This window comes from Procambarus clarkii, chromosome 36, assembly GCF_040958095.1.
Source record: "Procambarus clarkii isolate CNS0578487 chromosome 36, FALCON_Pclarkii_2.0, whole genome shotgun sequence".
In the NCBI taxonomy this organism is placed as follows: domain Eukaryota; kingdom Metazoa; phylum Arthropoda; class Malacostraca; order Decapoda; family Cambaridae; genus Procambarus; species Procambarus clarkii.
The window spans coordinates 13,308,476-13,327,115 of NC_091185.1; the positions used below are offsets into that span (position 1 = coordinate 13,308,476).

Consider the following 18,640-nt stretch of genomic DNA (forward strand, 5'->3'; position numbering starts at 1 on the left):
TCTTTCTAAGGTCTCTGTGGCTCATTTGGGTATTCAACTTCCACCTGTGTTCCCTTGTGCGTGTGCCACCCGTGTTAAATAATCCATCCTTGTCCACCCTTTCCATTCCTCTGAGTATTTTGTATGTGGTGATCATGTCTTCCCTTAGCTCTTCTGTCTTCCAGCGACGTGAGGTGCAGTTCATTTAGTCTGTCCTCATAACTCATGCCTCTTAGTTCTGGGACTAGCCTAGTGGCATACCTCTGAACTTTTTCCAGCTTCGTCTTGTGCTTGACAAGATACGGGCTCCATGCTAGGGCTGCATACTCCAGGATTGGCCTTACATATGTGGTATACAAGGTTCTGAAGGATTCCTTACACAGGTTTCTGAAAGCAGTTCTGATGTTAGCCAGTCTCACATAGGCCGCTGATGTTATTGTTTTGATGTGGGCTTCGGGAAACAGGTTTGGCGTGATATCAACTCCCAGATCTCAACTGGGAGTTGATATCTTCAACGACTTCAACTCTTTGTCCGTTTCGTGAAGGACTTCATCTCCCATTCGGTATCCAGTGACTGGCCTCCTAGTTTCATTATCTTACATTTACTTGGGTTGAACTTTAGTTGCTATTTGTCGGACCATTCCTTCAGTTTGTCTAGGTCATCTTGTAGCCTCATACTATCCTCCTCTGTCCCGATCCACTTCATAATTTTTGCATCGTCAGCAAACATCGAGAAGAACGAGTCAATTCCATCTGGGAGATCATTTACGTATATTAGAAACAGTATATGTCCAAGGACTGATCCCTGTGGGACTCCACTGGTGACTCCCCGCCACTCCGAGACCTCACTCCTCACGGTGAGTCGCTGTGTCCTGTTGCTTAGGTACTCTCTTATCCATTGGAGTACCTTCACTTTCATTCCTGCCTGCATCTCCGGTTTGTGCATTAGTCTTTTATGTAGTACTGTGTCAAAAGCTTTCTGGCAGTCCAGAAATATGCAGTCTGCCCAGCCCTCTCTCTCTTACCTGATTTTTGTTGCCTGCTCATAAAACTCCATTAATCCTTTTAGGCATGATTTCCCATCTCTGAACCCATGCTGATCTGTTACAAAGTTCTTCCGCTCTAGATGTTTCACTAGCTTTTTTCGCACACTCTTTTCCGTAATCTTGCATGGAATGCAAGTTAGGGACACTGGCCTGTAGTTCAGTGCCTCCTGCCTATCACCCTTCATGTATATTGGGAATACATTGGCCGTCTTCCAAATTTTTGGCAGCTCACCTATTACCAGTGACTTGTTGTACACCATGGAGATTTTTTTTTTTTTTTTTTTTTTTTTTTTTTTTTGTATTTTTTTTCATTTGTTTACATTTTTTTATTATTTTCTACCACAGACGTGGCCACACAGTTACAATGCTAACTAGCATATATACATTTTCTTCTGTCCTCCATGGACAGGGTTAGAGATCATGGAGAGTGGTTGGCACAAAGCTTCTGCTCTTTCCTTTAGAATCCATGGTGATATTCCATCCGGGCCTATAGCCTTTGTCACGTCGAAATCTAGCAGATGCTTCCTCACCTCCCCACTGGTAATCACAAAGTCCTCTAGTGGTGTCTGGTTTGATGGTCCCTCCCTTATCTCTGGGACTTCTTGCTCTGAGGTGAAGACCTGGAATTTCTTATTGAGTTCCTCGCACACTTCCTTGCCGTTTGTAGAGAATCTTTCTGCCCCTATCCTCAGTTTCATTACCTGTTCCTTCACTGTTGTTTTCCTCCTGATGTGGCTATGCAGCAGTTTGGGTTGAGTCTTTGCCTTGCTCGCTAGGTCATTTTCATATTGCCTCTCTACCTCTCTTCTCACCCTGACGTATTTATTCCTGGCACTCTGGTATCATTCTCTGCTAACTAGTGTTCTGTTGTTTCCATAGTTTCGCCACGTCCTTTTACTCAGCTGCTTTGCTAGCTTGCAACTCTGATGAAACCATGGGTTTCTCATCTCCATTTCATTTTTTTTCATTTTGGACTGGGACGAACTTGTCTGCTGCCTCCATACACTTCTGTGTGATGTATTTCATCATGTCTTGAACCGTCTTTCCTCTGAGCTCTGTTTCCCAAGCTATTTCAGTTAGGGATTTTCTGATCTCCTCATAGTTTCCCTTCTGGAATGCCGGCCTCTTGCTTTCTGGTCCCTTCCTTGAGTACCTTATTCCTTCTTCGACCAGATATTCAAACACCAGTACACTGTGATCACTCATACCCACGGAGGCTTCAAGACCGATTTCCCTTATGTCTGAATCCTTCAGAGTGAATACTAGGTCGAGTCTTGCTGGTTCATCATTGCCTCTCATTCTCGTGGGACCCTTGACATGCTGACTTAAAAGCTTTCTAGTCGTCACCTCCAGCAGTTTTGCTCTCCATGTTTCCTCACCTCCATGTGGTTCCCTATTTTCCCAGTCCATCCTTCCATGATTAAAGTCCCCCATGAGGAGCAAATGTAATTGATTTCTACAAGCAGCAATGGCTGCTCTCTCAATAATAATGTTAACTGCCAGGTTGTTTCTGTCATACTCTTGCCTAAGTCTTCTGTAATTTGGTGGTTGGTTATATATCATTGGTACTACTACTCTTGGTCTTCCCATTGTCATGGTGCCTGTTATGAAGTCTCTGAACCCTTCGCAGCATGGAATAACCATCTCCTCGAAACTCCATTCCTTTCTCATCAGTAGAGTCACTCTGCCTCCTCCACCTTCCTTTCCTCTTTTTCCTTATTACAGTGTAGTCCTGGAGAAACACCGCATTCGATATGATTCCTGAGAGTTTTGTTTCTGTGAGTCCAATTACATCTGAGTTTACTTCATGTGTTCTTACCCTAAGTTCACTAGCTTTGTTTGTAAGCCCATCTATGTTCTAGTACATGACCTTAAAGCTGACTCTCTTCTGTCCATTCTCAGTTTCTGTTGATTCCACTGGAGTTGTGGGGGGGGGGGGGGGGGAAGTTGTAGAATATCGCAACATAAATACTCTGTAAGACATGGCCAATTGTCTAATGCTTTGTTTGTTCATTTGTCAGGAAAAGCTCACCAAATTGATTGGGAGAGTGCTTCTTCAATAACATATTGCAAAAGCACCTAAAACATAAGTTTCTGTTGCTAAAAAGCAACAGAAACATAATTGAATCTGCTTTGATACAGATCACCAAAGAAAGTAATTTGAATATTAGCAGTGGTCTATATAACTTAGATCCATTTCTAATAGATCAGCTAAAGGGCGATTTAAGTAGGATCATTGGAAAACATTTGTCTCACTAATTCATTGTATATATTTACCTCTTTATGTTATAATTACCTATGTATTGTGCTTGTATGTCTGCTGTATCAGATGGGCCATTGGGCTACATCGGATAGGCCAATTGGGTGCATCTGATGGGCCAATGGGCCGTCTGCGTTGTCCAAGTATTGTACCTCACCTCACTTCACCACTCTCTCCTGCCTATTTATACCCATCACTCGATCTGTAAAATCATTCCTTCTGAAGATGTATTTAATATACGAAAGTACTTAAGAAAATTCCTGTTTCATTTTCATCCGTGGTGTGACATTGTCACATTCTTAATCACGTGTTTATTTTCGTGATACACACACATATATATATATATAATATATATATATATATATATATATATATATATATAAATATATAAATATATATATTTATATATATATTTATATATATATTTATATATATATTTATATATATATTTATATATATATTTATATATATATTTATATATATATATATATTTATATATATATTTATATATATATATTTATATATATAAAAATATATATTTAAAATATATATTTAAAATATATATTTAAAATATATATTTAAAATATATATTTTAAATATATATTTAAAATATATATATAAAATATATATATAAAATATATATATAAAATATATATATAAAATATATATATAAAATATATATATAAAATATATATATAAAATATATATATAAAATATATATATAAAATATATATATAAAATATATATATAAAATATATATATAAAATATATATATAAAATATATATATATATATATATATATATATATATATATATATATATATATATATATATATATATATATATATATATATATATATATATATATATATATATATATATATATATATATATATATGCGGAAAATCCACAGAGAAATATGAAATGAGGTGAACGTTTCGGCTTTGTTAATATTGCACAACAGTTTAAGAAACAACTCTGATAGAGAGGCTTACAATGTCTCATTATATTTGTATATTCATATATTGTGTGTTCATGAGGCTTTTCTTTAATCTTTCATCCTTATTCTCTGACCGCTTAATCCTCTTTGACCATTCTAAGCTAAGCTATACCTGTTTTTGGTTAATTACACCTGACCATCCCTTGGGATGGGTTGGTCAGGTGTCGGCCTATATATCTTCCCCCTTCTCCTTTCTCCTCAGTCAGTCTGGTGTTGACAAAGGCTTTAACAAAGCCGAAACGTTCACCTCATTTCATATTTCTCTGTGGATTTTCCGCATAAAATGATCAGTGTTTTGTGATCGTCAATTGCATATATATATATATATAAATATATATATATATATATATATATATATATATATATATATATATATATATATATATATATATATATATATATATATATATATATATATATATATGTCGTACCTAGTAGCCAGAACGCACTTCTCAGCCTACTATGCAAGGCCCGATTTGCCTAAAAAGCCAAGTTTTCATGAATTAATTGTTTTTCGACTACCTAACCTAACCTAACTTTTTCGGCTACCTAACCTATAAAGATAGGTTAGGTTAGGTAGGGTTGGTTAGGTTCGGTCATATATCTACGTTAATTTTAACTCCAATAAAAAAAATTGACCTCATACATAATGAAATGGGTAGCTTTATCATTTCATTAGAAGAAAAATTTAGAAAATATATTAATTCAGGAAAATTTGGCTTATTAGGCAAATCGGGCCTTGCATAGTAGGCTGAGAAGTGCGTTCTGGCTACTAGGTACGACATATATATATATATATATATATATATATATATATATATATATATATATATATATATATATATATATATATATATATATATATATATATATATATATATATATATATAAAAATACGTACCTAGTAGCCAGAACGCACTTTTCAGCCTACTATGCAAGGCCCGATTTGCCTAATAAGCCAAGTTTTCCTGAATTAATATGTTTTCTCTAATTTTTTTCTTACGAAATGATAAAGCGACCCATTTCATTATGTATGAGGTCAATTTTTTTTAATGGATTTAAAATTAACGTAGATATATGACCGAACCTAACCAACCCTACCTAACCTAACCTAACCTATCTTTATAGGCTAGGTTAGGTTAGGTAGCCGAAAAAGTTAGGTTAGGTAGGCTAGGTAGTCGAAAAACAATTAATTCATGAAAACTTGGCTTATTAGGCAAATCGGGCCTTGCATAGTAGGCTGAGAAGTGCGTTCTGGCTATTAGGTACGACATATATATATATATATATATATATATATATATATATATATATATATATATATATATATATATATATATATATATATATTTTTATACATATATATATATATATATATTGTTACGGGGCCCTCTCCTATTTCTTTCGTTTGCCGGCTTAAAGAGTCATATCAGCTCTCCCTACTGATTCTCTGAGGTTCAGGGAGTCTAATGACATATGTGGCGACCGGACCGGCTGCCATTTAATGGAAGGAGGTTATATTATAAGTTGTAAATAAAGGAAAATTGGCGCCCTGTTATAAAATGAAACAGTATCCCCTACGGCAGATATGACCTTTTGGAAGGGAGACAAGCCGATCGCGGATTGGCCGACGTAGGTCGCGGGCGACAAATCAGGGCCCGCCATGACGTCACCGAGTGCCCCGGGCGGCGCCAACGTCAGAGTTGTACTGACCGTGGAAGCGACAGGACGCGCCTCGGTCTGCTCTCAAGGATTGGAGGCTCTGCAAGCCTTGTTCAGTGGATTGAGCTGGCCTTCGCAGCCCATCACAGTTATTGGAGACCCTGCGCTTCTGGGAAGCCAAAGAGGAACCAAGTTCAGTGAGCAGAGAAGTGCCAAACTTGGAAAATAGTCGGCGACGACGCTGGGCGGCGCCGCTGGCTGGACGTTGAGGTCTGAAGGGTGGGCGGGCAGGCCTAGCTGTGACTGGGGGCACATCCACTGAGAATCTTGGAAGGACGACACCGTGCCTAGGACAAGGAGCGACGTCCTGTGGGAGAGGCGAGTGTGGGGAAAAATAGTGATTAGCTCAGCGCCCATCGATGAACCAGGATTGGGGCAGCTGAATCTCAGGGATTGGAACGGCGACGACGCGAAGGCTTCACGACACCTGAGGACCTGTGGAACGTCCTGGATCGTCGAGGATCGACCCAAGGAAGCGTGGGAACCTCACACCATCGAGGGACAGGCGTGTGAGCCAGGAGTGTAAGGTAGATCATTTTTCCCTCCCATTACTTCTTGTATGAGTAGGCTAGTTAGGCCACAATATTTACTTGTGTATGTGGCAGCAAGACTTTATTACTTTAATAGTAGAGTAGGCTGCAAAGCAGCTTGAGTCCAGGACTGTCAGAGAGGACAGTGTGTATGGATGACAGGACAGTGAAGAAGAGGTGCCAACGTGGTGAAGAGGCCCTCCTGTGAGAGTGTGAGACTCCTGTCTTCCTGTCCAGTTGAAGGAGTGTTGGAGGTCGTGGAAGAAGAGGCTGACGATCTCCAGACTCATTATCCATATTCCATATTCATGTATTACTTGTGATTGTGTGTGTGTGTTCATGTAATTTGCATCAGTAAATCCACACATTTTATTACTGTGTTTGAGTGTGCCTCCATTTATGATATTTCTCTATGAGCATACATTTCTGGCTACAAACAATATATAATACACCCACTGAACTGCATTGCTGGGGTGCAGATATAATAACCCAGCTGGCGACCTTGCTAAGAGGAAGATAGAGAAGACAGGCGGGAAAGGAGTTCCTGCAACCTTTTTTTTGTCTGGCAGGCAAGGCTCAGGGAGGTTATGGTTATAAGGTAAGCCTGAGTCTTCCTTCACTCCCCCACGGGTCTAGGCCGGAACTGTTAACAGCAGTTTCCCCGTGTTTAACTGAAGGGCTTCCAGGGTGAATCAGTGGCACCCCCTTTTGTGGTGGAAGCAAAGACCTGCGGAGGTGGGCATTGTTGGTCCTCTCTTGTGTGACCAAGGAGACTTCGGTGAATCCAGGGAGTCGGAGGGGCTGAGTATTTGGGCCTTTGAGCCCCTAGCAGCCGAGTGTTAGCAGAGCCCCGGACCGCCCACCCCCACGTGACAAGAGAACTGGCGACCTTGCCAGGATTCGAACCCCAGTAGCCAAGAACTGGGAACCTCGCCAGGAAGCGTGGATCAAGCTACAGTGTGGACCAAATTTCAAGACAAGTGTTGCCAGGGTACTAATACAGTGTGGCCAGTGAATTCGGTGGTACTGTTACTCAACCAGCTAAGGGACTGAAACGGTGAAATTAGTGCCTACTAACTTGTCTGTGCTGTCGTGTATGCTTGATGATATAGAGATGGAGGAAGACAAAGTAAAGAAATTTATTGACACAAGGGACGAGAGAATTTTGGAAGAGTGTACCAAGGCCCAGCTCCAACAAGTGGCAAACCACTTTGGGATCAGGTTGAGGACGACTAAGGTAGCGGAGCGAAGGATAGAGATCATGGCACAGCTCACAGCTCGAGAGGAAGCGACGGGAGAGGAGCCATCTCAAGAGGAGCTGTCCCGAGGAGAGCCGTCGCAAGGTGAACCGTCCCGACTAGGGCCTCCCCAAGCGCCTACCAGTGTGGAGAGAATTCACAGTGAACATGGGAGCAGTGGAAGGTCCAGCTGTAGTAAGAGGAGCCTGCAACTGGAAATGATGAAGATGCAACTGGAAGCCCAGCTGCGACGAGAGGAGAGAGAAGCGCAAATGCAGCGAGAGGAACGTGCGGCTGAGCTGCAGCGAGAGGAACGTGCGGCTGAGCTGCAGCGAGAGGAACGTGCGGCTGAGCTGCAGCGAGAGGAACGTGCGGCTGAGCTGCAGCGAGAGGAGCGAGAAGCTCGGCTGCAGCGGGAAGAAGGAGAGAGACAACTGCGACTGGAGGAGATGAGGGCAAAGAAAGAAGTCGAATTGCGTCGCGTTGAACGTGGTCTGTCCTCACTACCTGCACGGCGGGATGACCTCAAGGTAAGGGAACGTGACTTACCTACGTTCGAACCACAAGAAGCTGAGGCGTTCTTCGAACACTTTGAACGGATAGCAACTCTGAAGGAGTGGCCGGAAGATGATTGGGCTGCTCTGGTCCAGGGCAGGTTGACTGGTGAGGCCCGGGAAGCCTATAACATGCTGGACCTAGAGGAGTGTACTAGTTATGACGCGATTAAGAATGCGGTTCTCCACTCATTCCGGCTGACTCCGGAGATGTACCGGAAGCGGTTCAGAGAGTGTACAAGAGCGTCGGGAAAGACTTACGCCGAGACTGCCAGGGATATGGAACGGAAATTCCTACGATGGTTGAAGGCGGAGGAAGCGGAGTCGGTGGATCCACTATCAAACGACTGATAGTGGCGGAGAAGTTCATGTCGGTGCTCCATCCTGAGTTGCGAGTAAGGGTGAGAGAAGCAGGTATTAAGGACCTGAAGGCTGCAGCGGACCGAGCCGACATGCTGGAGGAGGCACTACATCTCAGGAGGGAGGGGCCACCCAGACACTCGCCTTACCCCAGGTCGGGAGGGAACCTTAGGAGTTCAGGAGGAGCGAGGACGGGTGGGGACTCTCCCAAGAGTAGTGTGCCCGATGAAGTAACGTGGTTCAAGAGCTCAAGAGACGCGGGGAGGAAGCCCCAAGCTGTGAGCAGTGGACCTAACTCGGGAGCAAGTGCTGCAGTCCCGGATACGACGACAGGGAGTCCAAGGAGGACCCAGGGGACGTCTGCAAGTGGTACCGCCAGAGTGACTAGCGAGTGGCCGCCCAGGGGAGGCAGCCAATGCTACAACTGTGGCGTGAGAGGACATTATGCCCGCGAGTGTGAGGAGCACCAAAGGAATGTAGGATTAATGTTGGAAGAGGAGAGAGTGTTTGTTCACACCCCATATTATAGTGGACCCAACGTGAATGGTTGGGAAATGAAGTTGGGTGAACATCCCTTCGTTTTCGAGGCCAACGTGAAGTTTGGAAAGTCAGACCCAGTGGAGGTGGCCGTTCTTCGAGATACGGGTGCTGACATAAGTATGGTAACCAGGAGGAATTTAATGATTCCTCCCCAAGGAATTTAATGATTCACCTGTGGGAGTGGTGAGGATACGCAGTGTGGGGGAGGAATATAGGTTGCCACTTCACGAAGTACAGCTGATTGCCGATTGCGGAGTCGAGAAAGCTATAGTAGCTGTAGCCCCTAAATTACCCCTAGAGCACGTACAAATGGTGCTGGGTAATGACCTCGGAGGAGGCAGGATACAACCCGATTGGGCCAGGAGTGCCTATGTTGCAAGCAGCGGTACAACCGTGCCGGGTGAGGTATCGGTCGTTCCAGATGATAGAGAGGAAGCCGACTTCGCCAGGGGAAACGTCGCCAGAGACGACGACAACGAGGGCGAGAGTGCAGAGAGGTCGTCGGAGGTTGTGGAAAACCCCGACGGGGACCTCCGACTAAGCCTGATGATGCGTGTGGAGGAGTGGCGAGGAGCAGCTGTACAAACGCCTGGGGCGGTGAAGAGGCTGCAGACCGCACTCCCTCCATACAGAAACGTGAATAAAGTAAGCTCAGTGGATGAGCGAACGGCAGTGAGGGGCAGAGTGGAGGAGCCACGACGCAGTGCACCCAATGCCGGCCAGATGAATAGTGGTAGGTGCAAGATGAACCACCGTAGTGAGGTGAGCCACAGGGAGGTGGATGAGCCCAACCACGAACCGAAGAAGACGTCTGCAGGGAAGAGAATCTCATGGAGGGGTGAAGATGTTCGTCGGGAACAAAGGAGCGAATGGTATAGGAAAGGGAATAGGTACACCCAGGGTAGGCGCCAGCCTAACCAGAGGGGCATTGGGCCATCGCAAAAGCCTAGTGTGGAAGAGAGGAAGCTGCTGGATGGAGTACAGGTTACAAGTGCCACTGTGAGGAGACAACGCACCTATGGGAGAAGAGGAACCGAGAAGAGAGAAGATTGGCGAAGAGGAGATCATGAGAGGAAACATGGAGTACCTGTAGGACGCAGTGGAAATGCAAGACTATCTCGGAGTGCACGACGCGGTGGAGGCGCTGCATGCACTGAATCTTACAGTGGTAACGAGCCGTGGGAGTACACTCGTAGCCACGGAGAGAGGATTTCTTGTAGGTGTTCAGGGAACACCCATCACACCCGGTCCTATGCGAGGTGGAGATACAATGAGGCAAGTGACTGGCAAGGTGGTATGAGCCACGTCACCAACTGGAGGAGTGACACTTCAGGAACGGAGGGAGCAAGAGTATAGATTGCCCTCTTGAGTGCTGCTCTTCCGATATGACTCTTATTTTAAGGGGAGGGGTATGTTACGGTGCCCTCTCCTATTTCTTTCGTTTGCCGGCTTAAAGAGTCATATCAGCTCTCCCTACTGATTCTCTGAGGTTCAGGGAGTCTAATGATATATGTGGCGACCAGACCGGCTGCCAGTTAAGGGAAGGAAGTTATATTATAAGTTGTAAATAAAGGAAAATTGGCGCCCTGTTATAAAATGAAACAGTATCCCCTACGGCAGATATGACCTTTTGGAAGGGACATTAGCCGATCGCGAATTGGCCGGCGTAGGTCGCGGGCGACAAATCAGGGCCCGCCATGACGTCAACGAGTGCCCCGGGCGGTGCCAACGTCAGAGTTGATCTGACTTTGGAAGCGACAGGACGCGCCTCGGTCTGCTCTCAAAGGTTGGAGGCTCTGCAAGCCTTATTCAGTGGATTGAACTAGCCATCGCAGCCCATCATAGTTATTGGAGACCCTGCGCTTCTGGGAAGCAAAAGAGGAACCAAGTTCATTGAGCAGAGAAGTGCCAAACTTGGAAAATAGTCGGCGACGACGCTGGGCGGTGCCGCTGGCTGGACGTTGAGGTCTGGAAGGTGCGGCGGGCAGGCCTAGCTGTGACTGGGGTCACATCCACTGAGAATCTTGGAAGGACGACACCGTGCCTAGGACAAGGAGCAACGCCTTGTGGGGAGAGGCGAGTGTGGGGAAAAATGTGATTAGCTCAGCGCCCATCGATGAACCAGGATTGGGGCAGCTGAATCTCAGGGATTGGAACGGCGACGACGCGAAGGCTCCACGACACCTGAGGACCTGTGGAACGTCCTGGATCGTCGAGGATCGACCCAAGGAAGCGTGGGAACCTCACACCATCGAGGGACAGGCGTCGTGAGCCAGGAATGTAAGGTAGATCATTTTCCCTCCCATTACCCCTTGTATGAGTAGGCTAGTTAGGCCACAATATTTACTTGTGTATGTGGCAGCAAGACTTTATTACTTTAATAGTAGAATAGGCTGCAAGGCAGCTTGAGTCCAGGACTGTCAGAGAGGACAGTGTGTATGGATGGCAGGACAGTGAAGAAGAGGTGCCTTTATGGTGGCTGCCTGCATACCTAAGCTCGTGGGTGGTTCCTGGTGCTGCATGTATGGTGGATGCCTGCATACCTAAGCTGGAAGGTTGTCCCTGGTACTGCCTGTATGGTGGCTGCCTGCATACCTAAGCTGTTTGGTGGCCCCCAGTGCTGCCTGTATGGTGGGTGCCTGCATACCTAAGCAGGTTGGTTGTCCCTGGTTCTGCCTGTATGGTGGCTGCCTGCATTCCTAAGCAGTTTGGTGGCCCCTAGTGCTACCTGTTAGGTGGTTGTCTGCAAACCTAAGTTGGTTGGTGGCCACTAGTGCTGCCTGTATGCTGGCTGCCTGTATGGGGCCTGCCTGCATACTTAAGCTGGTGTGTGGCCCCCTAGTGCTGCCAGTATGGTGGCTGCCTGCATATCTAAGCTGGTTGGTGGCCGCTAGTACTGCCTGTATGGTGGCTGCCTGCATACCTAAGCTGGTTAGTGGTCGCTAGTGCTGCCTGTAGAGTGGCTGCCTCCATACCTACTTCCGGCAATAATTTATTGACATTTGGCATGTGATCTTATGTCCACATATGTGAGCTCACTTGGAGAGGACCCCCTCACTTAGCTCACTTGGAGAGGACCCCCTCACTTAGCTCACCTGGAGAGGATCCCTCAATGAACTCACCTGTAGGGGATCCCTCACTGAGCTCACCTGTAGAGGATTCCTCACTGAACTCACCTGTAGAGGATCCCTCACTGAGCTCACCTGTAAAGGACCCCCCTCACTTAGCTCACCTATAGATTACCCCTCACTGAGCTCACCTGTAGAGGACCCCTCACTGAGCTCACCTGTAGAGGACCCCTCACTTAGCTCACCTGTAGAGAATCCCTCACTGAGCTCACCTATAGAGGACCCCTCACTGAGCTCACCTGTAGAGGATCCCTCAGTGAGCTCACCTGTAGAGGACCCCTCACTGAGCTCACCTATAGAGGACCCCTCACTGAGCTCACCTGTAGAGGACTCCTCACTGAGCTCACCTGGAGAGGACCCCTTACTGAGCTCACCTATAGAGGATCCCTCAATGAGCTCACCTATAGAGGATCCCTCAATGAGCAATCTCGTGTGATCTATTTAGGGAATGTATTTATTATTCTTTTAATATCTTTGTTTTCTCTGACTAACCTCAGCTCTGTCTCAAGATTGTTTATGAAGGTGAAGGAAGAGACAGGTCAGAAACGTGACAAATGTTTAAAAACATATTTTAGATAAAATGTTTTATGAGTTAAAATGGTAACAACTGAAGATAATTCAAGACCTTATGATGTGGCTTTTGTTTTAATTTTATAGATGAAGTATATCTGTTAACTCGTAATTTGTAATGACTAAAACTGGAGTTTTCGTGCAGTTTTTTGTCGTTTTAGATTTTAAGTGAGGCATTAAAACCATTTTCCTTAATGAGATTTATATTTTAAAAGAGTTGCCGAAATTTTAGTTTAAAATTAGTAAAAAAAATCTATAAAATCAATATAATTTATATAGCAACAAAGAAAGCAATTCAATAACTTTAACACAGGAAAAGCTAAGAAATGTTTACTTCTCCGTAAAAGAAATATAATATGACGACGTGTTAACTTTGAGGATAAAACATTGACATTAAGGATTTAAGCATTGACTAGTATTGGCCGAGACAATACATTAATTGGTGTCTTTAAGTCACAGCATTAACTGATGGCCTTTAAAAACAGTATTGACTGATGACTTCTTAAAATATAGTTGACTGGTGACCTCCAGGACCAGAGTTGACTGGTGACCTCCAGGACCAGAGTTGACTGGTGACCTCCAGGACCAGAGTTGACTGGTGACCTCCAGGACCAGAGTTGACTGGTGACCTCCAGGACCAGAGTTGACTGGTGACCTCCAGGACCAGAGTTGACTGATGACCTCCAGGATCAGTGTTGACTGGTGACCTCTAGGGCCAGTGTTGACTGGTGACCTCCAGGACCAGTGTTGACTGGTGACCCCCAGGACCAGTGTTGATTGGTGACCTCCAGGACCAGTGTTGACTGGTGACCTCCAGGACCAGTATTGACTGGTGACCTCTAGGACCAGTGTTGACTGGTGACCTCCAGGACCAGGACGAACACAGCCAGAACATGACCAGCCATAAGGACCACAAACATTCCCTGTAATATAATAAAAGGTTGGATTGTTTAGGCTGTCGATCTTCCAATAATCTAGTCATATAAGTTTTCATGGTCACAATACATTTTAAAAAATACAAATGTATAAAGACTGAAGGAGTATGTATGTGTGAATACTTGACCCAGAGGTTGGCGATGGAGAGGGAGGTGCTGATGGTGATCCTGCTGGGAGGGTTAACACATGACGTAGCGTTTGGAACGTTGTCCTTGAACCACTGCTCGAAGAGTCCGGCCTCAGTCAACGACATGATCCTACAAGTAACCAGATTACACGAGAGATGAATATGTTACCCTTGTCCTGGAACATGTCAGGAGACAGTAACAAGGTTACACGAGAGATGAACACATGTTATCCATATCATTAAACATGTCAGGAGGCAGTAACCAGGTTACACGAGAGATGCACATGTTACACTTGTTCTTGCACATGTTTGGAGGAATTAACCAGGTAACACGAGAGTTTATCCATTTGAGCTTGTCCTTGAACATGTCCTGAGGCAGTAACCAGGATACACGAGAGATAAACATGTTACCTTTGTCCTTTAACATGTCAAGAGACAGTAACTTGGTTACACGAGAGATGAACACATGTTACACTTGTCAATTATCATGTAAGGAGACTGTCACTAGGTTACACTAGGGGAAGAACTCATGTTTCCCTTGTACTTGAATATGTCTGGAGGAAGTAACAAGGTTACACGATAGATGAACATGTTAGGAACCAGTAACCTAGATACTCGAGCGATGAACACATGTTACTTTTGTCCTTGAACATATCAAGGGACAGTTACGTGGCGACACTAGATAGTGACACATGATACCCTTGTTCATCAACATCTCAAAAGACAGTAACTTGGTTACACGAAAGATGAATAAGTTTCACTTGTCATTGAACATGTCAGGAGGCAGAAATCAAGTTACTCGAAAGATGAACACATGTTAACCCTGTCCTTGAACATATTAGGAGAAAGTTACCTGTCTGCACTAGATATGAACGCATGACACCCATATCCATAAATATGTCAGGAGACAGTATACAGGTTTCCCGAGAGATGAACAAATGTTACCCTTCTCATTGAACATGTCAGAAGGCAGAAACTAGGTTACTCTCGAGATGAACCCACGTTACCCTTGTCCTTGAACGTGTCAGGAGACAGGTACTTCATATTGGGACGGGTTTGTGTGATATCTCTATCACCTCTTGTCTGTCATGTTGGGTACCCTTGGTTACACGAGAAATGAACATGTTATTCTTGTCTTTGAACATTTTAGGAGACAATTACCTGGTTACACGAGAGATGAATATGTTACCCATGAGCTTGAACATGCCAGGAAACACTCTTCTTACTCTTCTTCAACATACCAGGAGACAGTTACCAAGTTTCACGAGAGATAAACATGTTATCCTTCTCCTTGAACATGTCAGAAGACAGTAACCTGATTACTCGAGAGATTAACACATTACTCTTCTCCTTGAACATATCAAGGAGACTGTTTGGACACCTAATTCGGATCCCAATAAGATAGGCAACACCACCAGAGCCCATTTGGGTCCCTGGATTCAGTCCCCAAGCTAATTTGTTTTATTGACTCCAATTTTTTAAATTCGACCAAGAGGCCTAGAAAGCCTAATAGAAAGCACTGCATGGTTATTTCACAGAGGGATCAGGATGATATGGGTATAGTGGATATGCTCGAATCCTTCCCTGAGTCAGACCCACCCCAGCCGATGGTGGTCATTGCTGGCTCTTTTGGTAAGGTTGAGTGGGGCTTCAGATTTGGACAGGTTTGTGTAATGTCTCCATCACCTCTTGGTGGTCATGTTGGGTAACAGTGTATCCAGAGCGTGTAACGTGATGGTGTTTCATCGGTCATTACTAACATGAAAGAGGTGGCGCTTCATTGCCTATGACTGATAGTGGAAGAAGGTGGTGCTTCGTCGGCCATTACCTTTAGAGACAAGCCTGTGGCATCTAGGCCACATGCTTGTCGAGGCCACGAGGTGATTCAAGTAATGAAACTTACTTGAATCGGTAATTGCAAATACAATTCGTCTTCACCTTGAAAAACATAAATTAATAAATGATTAACAATATGGTTTTACAAATGGCCACTCATGTTTAACAAATTTGCTATCATTTTATTCCAGCATAGTTGAGGCAGTTGATAGTGGTATAGTTTGTGATGTTGTGTACCTTGACTTTAGTAAAGCTTTTGATACAGTGCCACATGAAAGACTGACTAAAAAGATAGACTCATGGTATTAGGGTTGCTGTATTAAGTTGGATTAGGGCATGGCTATACAAAAGGAAACAGAGTTATTATAAGTGTGGGTTAAGTTAGAGTGGGAAAATGTTGTAAGTGGAGTACCTCAAGGCTCTGTCCAGGGACCTCTGTTATTTATAAAATATATATATGATTTAGATTCAAGTTTGAGCAGCAATATTTGTAAATTTGCCGATGATACAAAAATCGAGAAGGAAATAATCACGGAAAATGACTCACTATCACTTCAAGACGATCTAAATAGGAGTTTTGAAATGGTCAAAATTTCAATGGTCAAAAATGGTCAATTTGAAATGGCAGATGCAGTGTAATGCTGATAAATGTAAGGTTTTGAGGCTAGGTAATGATGATAGAGTTGTCGGAAATCCAACACATAACATGTTAATTTGCTATAGTTAAGCATTGCCCAAACTTTAAGGAGAATGGGTCTGTGACGTCATCATAACAACAAACATTATATGCACATGACGTCTTCTTAAACCACCAGTTTAAGCATTTAAATTAATAGAAAACTCTTATCTATGTTTTAACTTATTGAAGCATACCATAAAACTACAGGCTACTTTGTTATTGTTAAATAAACTCAGAATATTGGGGAAAAATATTATTGGAACGGATAGACACGAGGCCTGTGGGGAAGCGGGGAGTCTTGCTCAGACTGATCGAACTCAAAGGGACACGAGACCTGTACTCCTTGAGGTGGCAACACGCAACACAAATGATAGACTATACTATCACACAGTGTAATGTTCCAGCAACCTCTACAACAACGGGACAGAGCTGAGTATCCGTCAAATAATATTGCGTTATTAGCTGAAGATTACAATATAACAGTACCTTCTGTTATCACAGATCAGCATGGAGGAACGAATTTCTCCATCCGCTTCTCGACTATATGAACTCCATTTCATATCCCTTATAACCAACCCCAGTCTTATTATCTCGCGTAGTTGAATAATTATTAGGAGAAGAGTTCTCTGTTTCAACTCTGTGCTTCTTTTGCCGCGCATGCGTGGGCGAGACTGACGAGAGAGGAGGAGAGAAGGCGGCCATATTTCCTGACCATAAGTGGTGTTCGGCGTTCGCGTAATTTACCGGCCCGTATTGAGGAAGTTCTTGCAGCAGCAAGTGCCAGGGCACCAGAGTGCCTCCATCATCGGTCAAGCGGTCGTATCGGCGAGCGTAATATTAAGTCCCATAACTATTTGTTTAACTGAGATCTCAAAGTAACAAATGCGTGGGTTGCTCGTCGGAAAGACACAGGGCCTCCTTATAACAAAAGTAAGTCATTTTTTGGACTGAGCCCTGCCATTCAATCAGAAATAAGTGAATATTAACCATGGTATAGGCAGCGTTTACATATTAATTGTGTTTTCAGCTTGTGCCATAGCGACAAGAAGAGAGATAAGCTTCCCCTCCACACGTGTTGCAGGACCGCATGTTTCAACAAGCCTGTTGATGCGCCTCCTCTGACGCGTGCTCCTATCTCTGTAATATAGCTAAGGTGCTGTCATAATTATGAGTAGTGTTTACTAACATTTAGTTAATTCTTGATCGTCAATATAAGATCACTTTTATTTACTAACCATTTATGTGTTGCAATATAACATGTACAAATATTTTGTATATCCTAATGGCTTAATTGATGTGAATTTGCATCCATTTCATTGTGCTAGTAACATAGTAATTTCTTAGTACTATTTCAACCCACCAAAGAGTGTGTGCGTCTGCTCATTAATTTAATTATAATATACAGTCCTCTTATTGTTCTCATATTATAGTATTAATTCTTAAGATCCATGAGCACTGATTCTTGGATTTATTTCAATATATTTACTCATTTCAATTTTTTCCTTTTTTCATAAAAAGGGTGGTCCTTCTCAGCTATCGAATTTAATCATTATTATTAATATTAATATTCTGAGCCAGACTTTCCCACACTAAATGGTGTTGAGATTGCGAAAGGGATCTGTGAGTTATGATTAGTAAGAATTTAAAACCCAAAAATCAATGCATACGTGTTTGTAATATTGCTAATAGAAAACTGGCATTTATTAATCGAAGTTTGACTAATAAAACACCTGGTGTTGTTCTTCAGCTATATCTTGCTCTGGTTTGGAACCATTTAGATTATGCAGTTCAGTTTTTGTCGCCGTTCTATAGATTGGAAATAAATTCACCAGAACGCGTCCAGCATAGGATGACAGAGTTAATCCCCCAAATAATAAGCCTGTCATATGAAGAAAGATTGGCAAAGCTTATATTACATTCTTTAGAAAGTCGAAGAATTAGGGGTGACATTATAGTGGTGAAGTGTGTCCTGGCTACACGAGAGATGAACATGTTAACCTTCTCCTAGAACATGTCAGGAGGCATTAACCAGAGGTTACACGAGAGATGAACATGTTACCCTTCTCCTAGAACATGTCAGGAGGCATTAACCAGGAGGTTACATGAGAGATGAACGTGTTACCCTTGTACTTGAA

At 43.5% G+C, this 18,640-nt stretch overlaps 1 protein-coding gene across 1 annotated transcript in view; it reads right to left on the reverse strand.

Moving 5' to 3' along the window:
- Nucleotides 1-604: 604 nt before the first annotated feature.
- LOC138371653 (probable glutamate receptor) overlaps nucleotides 605-18,640 on the reverse strand; it is a 334,999-nt gene continuing 316,963 nt past the window's right edge. Inside the window, exons 7-11 of the mRNA XM_069336652.1 lie at nucleotides 13,991-14,120; nucleotides 13,784-13,850; nucleotides 12,678-12,794; nucleotides 12,325-12,432; nucleotides 605-732 (exon numbers count right to left, since the gene is read on the reverse strand). Of these exons, the coding sequence (XP_069192753.1) occupies nucleotides 605-732; nucleotides 12,325-12,432; nucleotides 12,678-12,794; nucleotides 13,784-13,850; nucleotides 13,991-14,120 (550 nt within the window). The remainder of the gene's footprint in view (nucleotides 733-12,324; nucleotides 12,433-12,677; nucleotides 12,795-13,783; nucleotides 13,851-13,990; nucleotides 14,121-18,640) is intronic.